Source organism: Saccostrea cucullata, unplaced genomic scaffold (assembly GCF_032062105.1).
Source record: "Saccostrea cucullata isolate Sc308-1 unplaced genomic scaffold, CSIRO_AGI_Scuc_v1 ctg1942, whole genome shotgun sequence".
NCBI classification, from domain to species: domain Eukaryota; kingdom Metazoa; phylum Mollusca; class Bivalvia; order Ostreida; family Ostreidae; genus Saccostrea; species Saccostrea cuccullata.
This window is the reverse complement of record NW_026937603.1, coordinates 28,897-37,014: the sequence shown is the minus strand read 5'-3', so window position 1 is coordinate 37,014 and position 8,118 is coordinate 28,897. Positions and strand designations below refer to the sequence as shown.

At 31.4% G+C, this 8,118-nt stretch overlaps 1 protein-coding gene across 2 annotated transcripts; it reads right to left on the bottom strand.

The window, feature by feature from the left end:
- Positions 1–305: 305 nt before the first annotated feature.
- On the bottom strand, positions 306–5,643 carry LOC134248468 (interferon-induced protein 44-like). Of its 2 annotated transcripts, XM_062730862.1 has the most exons (6): positions 5,118–5,643; positions 4,839–4,897; positions 4,260–4,457; positions 3,856–4,002; positions 3,336–3,507; positions 306–1,168 (listed from the first exon to the last, which is right to left on the bottom strand). In XM_062730862.1, exons 1-6 carry the CDS (start codon positions 5,638–5,640, stop codon positions 864–866), a joined length of 1,404 nt encoding a protein of 467 aa, XP_062586846.1. In that variant the 5' UTR covers positions 5,641–5,643; the 3' UTR covers positions 306–863. The 2 variants fall into 2 exon arrangements, with proteins under 2 accessions (XP_062586846.1, XP_062586847.1); XM_062730863.1 differs by lacking the exon at positions 3,856–4,002.
- Between the last annotated feature and the right edge of the window lie 2,475 nt (positions 5,644–8,118).

The window sequence follows — 8,118 nt, the reverse complement described above, 5'->3', positions numbered from 1 at the left end:
GTTGCTCAAAATACATGTCATGTATATTATTAATAAATATGAAAAAACCCAAAGAAATCACTATAAATCGCCTCTCTTAAATGTTGACTTTCAATAAAAAACATTGTTATTTATTTGATTCTTTATAATACAGTCCATTCTTTATATTGCTGTACAGGTACAATGCTTAGATGCATGTCATGGGATTTAAAATTGAAAGATTTCGTTTTTATATATAAATCGTCTGTTAACAAAAAGGAAGGAAAAAATACACAATAACACATTATTTTCTTTTTTTTTCCTTTTTACTTTCAGATTTCTTTTCAACTACAAATACAAACTTTTTGTTCTTAGTTTCAATGTTGCACTGCTTATAACTCTCATGATGTGGATATTAGCACCATGGAGCATATAAGGAAGCAGAAAAAGGACATTTTTTATATTGAACATACTGTAAAAGTATAACACATCAGACCTAGGATTATCAATATGTTGCATGCAATCAGAAATCGTACAAGAAATCAATTTTTATTATGTAAATTCCAGAATCAAAAGTCTGAGGTGCAGTGGTGCAGAGCTTTTGTTTTTCAGCTAGGAATTATATATGTTCGATTATAGTTTTTCTGAATAATAAACACCCATATGGACCAAACTTGTGGAGGGGACAAAACTCGCAGAACAAATTTCAATCATATAGTTTTTTCTCAAAAAAGCTAGCTGTTCTAAGAATTACAAAAGTTATTCAAATATCACTCGTATGTTATGAAGATAAAATACAGTTCCTGTTTCATCCAATAATTCTACGGATTTAGATTTATGTCAATTCAAGAAGATAGGTTCAACGGTAAATTTACATCTACATTGATTGTTAATTAAAGAGGAATTTAATCTTTGATATTAAGCTGTTTGGTTTCTTGTTGTAGTTCAAATTGGTTTTCCAGAAAGTCGTCGGCAAAGGACAATGTTTTTCGCAAAGCTTTTAATGCCAATATATTTATATTGGTTTTCAAGCGATCCTCCTTTTCATAATTCTTCACTGGAATCACTTGTGCTCTTGGTATTGCAATTACATCCGCAATTTTGTTTACAATTTCCTCAACGGGTTTGCTGAAAAATACGTCGCTGATTTCTCTGTCAACCAACGGACACATCCTGTCAATCTTCGTTACGTAAACAAGAAGTGGAATTCCTCAAATGAAAATTATTAAGGCATAAGATTTTTTTTAAAGCGACTTTTTGCAAAAGCTTCAAAAACTGGGAACAAGTGAACATAGAGTAGAAATAAGACATGCAATAAGATAACTTTTGCGAAAAGCTAATTAATAGGTAAGAAGTGATTAAATCATTTATTTTGCCATATTTTCTTGCGCATGAAAATATGCCAGCAACAAGGATGACGTGAATGCTATCAAAACTGATACCAGAAATAAATCTTATTCTTGTTGCAGCCTTGAATTATGAGGGTTGTCCCGTAAAATCAAGGACAAGTTGTCTCGCATGAATTATAATCATCACTGCGTTCTGAAATTTTCACTACTTCTTAGTACATATTTTCTGAATAAATATAGCAAATTTCAAATAGATATATGCATAAATAAACGAATTATGAGATTTAATACTATGTATTGTATCGCCTTACGGCACACGAATGATAACGTCAAAGTGCCTAAAACAGCGTCAGGTACCTCGTTTCATCTTTGCACTAAAAATAAACATGGATAAGTTTCATTTAAATTTCGAAATTTCATTGAAGCACATACTTAAGTCTCCATAAACAATTGAGGAACCAGTCTGGCACAAATGCACGATCTTCTGATGATTTATTAGAAAGATACGGACAATATTCCAACATCATACAACTAATTAGACAATCTTATATTGACGCTGTCAACTTGACAGTGTCTTTAGCTATTACAATTGTAATTTGTCTACATGTCTTGTACTACCTCGGGACTCGATCAAGAAAGACTTTACTCAGAAAACTCCCATTTCATTTATATGCTAAAGATTTGGCAATTTTTTAGATTTTTTTTTCTTTCAATTCATTTAAAGTTTTATATGGCGTTATTACTTCATCTAAATCATAGCGAACTGATATCCGGTGCGCCGTAACGTCACCATTTTTCGTGTGTTGTGTTTACCACTTTCCCTTTTCAAATGCTCAGGAAACTGTCAAAAATTGGCCAAATGCATTGAAAATTTTAAGAAGACAACAAAATAAATTGTGGAACTAAATAAGGATAATTTTAACCCTAATCTTATCTATTTAAAACTTTTGTTTCAAATCAATACTCCTGCATTCTCTAATAAAAACCTTCGTTTTTTTGACCGTGCGCCGTAGGGCCTTACCCTGTGCACATTCAAGCATTATAAAATCTATATTTTTGTGTATATCATATCCAAAACATTATAATTAAATATGATAAATAAACATTCACTAAAAATTTCAGCGTATCATATCCATTATTTTTCGAGAAAAAAGCTTTGTCCATGATTTTACGGGACGAACCTCGTACATGTATTGTTTTCGGTCATTTTGAAGAAAATGAAAATATTATCTCTAGTAAAAAGGAGACAAAGTTTTCATTTTCAATTCGATAAATTGTACAACATGCCTTACTTGTAAATGAAATAATTAGTAAATTTTATCAAATTATTTCTAGAGACCTGGCTTGGTTTCAATACCCCTCTCCATCCACACTTCTTTCCAATGACAATAAAGCATAACGCAAAACAATGTAAAGATTAGATGAAAAGGGTTGATTTACCTGCAGTACACTAACACTTTATGTACGCCATAATCTGATAATAACGGTTATGAGCTCAGTCACAATAACATTGCGTAACTGAGGCACAACTGCAAAAATAACATTTTAACGGATAAACCGAACATACTCTAGCTACCAACATGTACTATACAACCGTTAGACTAACACTCGGATTTATCAGATTTCTATGCACAGTACATTCTATTACACAGCACTCATTTGGAACTGAAAAGCGTTAGTTTTTAAACTAGTTTCTGTAAGTATACATATTAGACAGTTATATATCTTATCCAAATAGGGACATTTCAAACACCACAAACAAAGGAAAAATAAGCGTTTTATAAAGAATTTCCCCTCATAAAATTATCGCTTTTATAATGAAATGAGCCTGATTCACCTATGGTACATGTATTCATGATGCGTAAGTTTAATGAATATCATTTGTGACGAAATACGTATTCAAGACGCCCTTGCTTAGATTGAAAACGGGGATTCGGAGATGTGGGGTTTAGAATGGACTTTCTTCTCCACGACTATTTGCGGTATTAACTTGATCATAAAAACATATTTCAGCATTGTTTTGTTTACCTCTATCGATGGCCATGCTTCTTGTTTCCTTCAGCTTCTTTAGAATTCCCTCTGGCATCACTTCAAGCGTGCTTCCATCCACAACAAAAACAACAACATGTATTTTATCCTTCAGTGTTGGCTGCTTCTGAAACCCAGGGCTGTCTAAGGAGGCCTGGGCCACAGGATTAAACTTCAAATTGATAAGACGTTCATTACTTAGAAATGTAAGCTAGTCACATATATATCATTAACGTAAATGAATAGCATCCACCATAGATTGGTACAAATATTGATGTCCTGTTCTCATTAAAAAATAAAATTAATCATGCATGTGTATCTAATATTCAGATAATACATGCATTTACCTTTTACAAATTGCACTCTAAGTCGAATGAACACGTTACTAACATATGCATTTAAAACATATCGTGGTACTTGCATGAACGAGAACATACTTCGTCTTTTTTCATTATAAATTACACTTAATTTATTTTAGAATAATAAAAAAAAAATACTTATATAAATTAAGCAAAGAAACCTTGTAGTTATTTGGTAGGTTTCCGTCCAACACGAAAGCCATGTCTTCATATTTAATACACAAGTTTTCTTCCAATCCTCGCATGTCGCATAATCTGAAGTTTAAAAATTTCTTTGTAGATGGATTTCTAATACGGAATTTGTTGAACTGAAACAAAACGTATTTCATTCAAGAAAATCAATAGAGAACCGGTGAAAATATAAGAATATGTAATAGTTATTTATTACTAAAAATCAGGAAATTAAGTTCCAATTGCATGAAAGATCTGGAGATATATATATATATAAAGAAGTAAATTTCATTTAAACAAATGAATGTATAAAGATACAAATAGAGCTTGGTGAGTCATTCAATTTTTAACATCAATCGACAGAAACCGTGAGGGAAAATTTAAAGCGTATTACACTTGTAGTGAGGCTGTGTTCAGAACTTCCTGTCCAGGCCCGTGATGTCATTTCTCCTTTAAATATGGAGTTGAAGGTATTCAACAAACTTGATTTCCCAGAACCAACTTGTCCAACAAGCAGGATATTTGCTTCCGGAACTTCAACTTCCTCCATAGGATCATAGTCCACTACGTAGTTTTTAAGTTCAAGAAATGTCTAAAAAAGAATAAGGAAGCAGTGAATAATTCTTGATTTCATGAATGAAGAAAAAGTAAATGGTATTCAACTCTTTTCGTAATAGTTTTAAAATGACCACTTTGTATTGTGTTGATGGAAGGGATTCTTGACTCAGTAATAAAACATATATTGATATAGAAATACAGAAACAGGTTTTGTTGAAAATGTAACCAATGTTCAAGGAATTTAGTTGATAAATAACATATTTAACATAGTAAAACTTTAAATAATCATTTGAATTTCATTTTATATAAAAATTTTGAGGATTTTTTTTAAATTAAATTTCTCTTGAAATTTCGAAAAAGATAGTCTTCAATATCTTCAAAAGATTTTTGAATTTCAAAATTTATATATTTTTACCGCTGATTCCCAGACTGGTTGATCTCTCCAAGGATCACATGTGTAAGTATCCGGACCATCTATAAAATGAATGAACAGTTAAAATATAAAGTGTTTTATTTGACTTTTACAATATTACATGCTGTGGTGATCTTGCCCATAAGCATTAGAAAATATAAAATAAAACTAAATGTTTACCAGATACGCTGACATAATTTATCCAAAAATATAATAATATCAATAGTAATTATATTACAATATGTCATATATAATACGTGGAAAAAATGTTTTTGTTCATACCTTTCACGAGGTACACCTCTAGATCAAAGACATTATTATGTCCGTTCGCTATTGATTGTGGATTCTCTCCACCAACATCATAATGACTACCGGAAAATAAACCGCTTGTGTTCAGTGAATAATGGCCAGATGTTTTCTCACGAGAACCATAAAAGGATCTTAAATTTTCGAACCAGGGTCCATTATTGCTGTACACTGCAACATTTAAAGCTGCATTCGATTTAATTAAAGGGAATTTCATGGGTTTCCATTTATCGTTACTGATAATCTTAAACAGAAATGACTTTTCGTCTCTTATCCATTCGTTACTACTATCCCAGCTCTGTGACGTGTATCCTCCGTACACATTGTTATCTATGTTGTAGTAGACAATCACTGTAGGCCCCTTGTTGTCACAGAACTCATGGAACTTCTGGGAGGTACATCCATGAAGACTACTCCTATACAGAAGCTCCAAATGACATTCCTTTTCGATCCATTCCGCTATCTGGTTTTGTATATTGCATTTGCAAATTCCAAACATAATCGCGCTAAAATTATATGAAAGCTTACAATATTAATTGGAAAAAGATTGGATTCAGTGAAGTTAAATATTTTATCTTATCTTATAATTAGGTAACATAAAACTAAATGTAAATAGAAATAACTCACAGACAGGAAGTCTGTTCTTTCCCTTATCAGAGAGAAAATGAACATATACATGTATGTGCTGTCAAATGGATTTTAAGATTTAACTTTGTATTATTTTGATATATGTACAAGTAATTAAGTTCCTATTTAAAATCTGCCGTATATTTATATCATTACATAATATATAATTATAAATTACCTACGATTTGGTTATTCATATTTTCCTTATAATTAGAAAATCGTTAGTTTTTTTTTTACAAGTATTCTGTACATGTAACCAATTAAAAATAAAATCAAGAAGAAAAAGAGGGGAAAACATTGATTACTAAACATTATTTGCTGAAAATTAGGTCTACATCATTGTACTAAAAGTCATAATTAGGCAGAAATAAATTATGAATAAGTCGCAAAGGAATTCTAGTATATAAGTAAAAAGGTATCACTTTAAGTTTCAAAAATATATCAGCCTAGTTACGGGATTTATCACAAAACCTTCAAGCTTCATGGAATTTGATCTCGTGACCAAGCCGTACTTGCATGTATATTCCGATGGATGTTTAAGAATCGTACCTTATTTCTTAATTATATATTAACTAGAAGGCAAAATTTGAGAAGGTGTAAAATTTATAACACAAAAAGTACTGGGATATATTATCGCTTAATTTGCTACTTATAAGTTGAATATAACTTTAAACTGATAGTTTTATGATTAAGTCTTGAAACATCTGCCGTCAATATTATAAGATTAGAAAAGTAAAGCATATTTCAAGCAAACACATTTAAGGATGAATTCTTCTGATCAATTTACCCCAAGTGGGTCTTCGTACTTAGACATGTCGTAAAATTCAAACTGAAAACAATTTACAAACAAGTTTTTAAAGTTTTTATGATTTATATATTTAACTATATTTATTTTTAAATAAAAAATCTTTCTATGTTGTATTAATGACCAACACGTGTGCAAAATTACGATATAAATTTACGACATAGGCCTAAGAAAGTCGACAAGTGGTTTCGACATGATCGAGAGGGGAAGACTCAAGAAGACGGGATCGCCCGTTTCAAAGCGAAAGGAATGCCGAATGGCACTCCATTAAAAGAGCAGAAACCGGCAAAAATTTTAAAACATTAAAAAATTATCGAGATCGCAATTAAGCCTACAGGAACATTCTCGAAAGCGGTACAAAAATGCCAGCCAAGAACGCCGGTGTGTGTTAGCCTAATTGACTACGTTCCAGTAGCAGTGGAAAAGCGAATATGTAGGTTTACAATGCTTTCAAACTGATTGAAAATAGCAATGTTTATGCGTTAGATACAAAGATTTCAAAATACATAGTATACTGCCACATCGTAAACAACATGTTACATGTACGTAACGTTAGGCCTAAGGTCTCCAGAGGTGTGCAGACGACAACATTCGTATTATCATTTTTATTGCAACTTTAGCTTTTAGTATATGATAAATTAGCTTGGATATTGTAAATGCAGATTTCTACCTCAAATTTATAGACATACCGTAAGAAAATAGTGAGACAACTTCTATAATTTTTAGCTGTTTACATTCGGTGAGAAACATGGTCGCTTCATTCCATGGCGGCCTATGCGGGTTAAAAAAAATGGAATATTTCTGAAACATCATGGACCATGTAGAAATTATTTTAGTCTAAACTACAGGCCTGGGCTCATAAAAACAAAGTCAGATAGACAAAATAATGATTTTACATTTTTTGAACAATGATATTATCAGTAAATTATAATCTAATTTTTTTTCTAAAATTAATTTTTACAGGTATGTCTTGTTTTCACAATAATCACTAATGGAGGCCTTTAGAAGAGAGCAGGGTTTAAGAACCAGAAAAATTAGATGGAGAAAATCATGAAAATCAGATTGAGAAAGTGGGACTGGATTTGACTAATCCCTGTGAAGCCACCATCCTGCACCACAAACCAGGACACAATCTGGAACCCCAAGGGCAAGAGAAAGAGAGGACATCAAACAGACTATCATGAAGTTTTATGTGTTAATTGATTACTTTTTGTTCTAAAAAATCTTTTCTTAACAAAATTGCAATTATTACCTGAAATGATCACACTAATTTTGAATATTTGGTGAATAAAACACATACTTTGACGCCTAAATGCTTGATTTATTTTCACTAAATACTGAAAAAGAAACAGGGGGTGGGTATATAAAAAATATCAAAACTTTCTTATATGTGCACTAACCCCGGCTTTTCATTCTATGAAAAGAAACCATAATACATATAGAAACTGTACAACAATTTTCTTAAAAAGTTTAATTGTAGAAATATGTTTTTCTTCGGTTTTTCGAGCAATTTTATAGGGAAAAATGTGCCTGATTTTGACATGG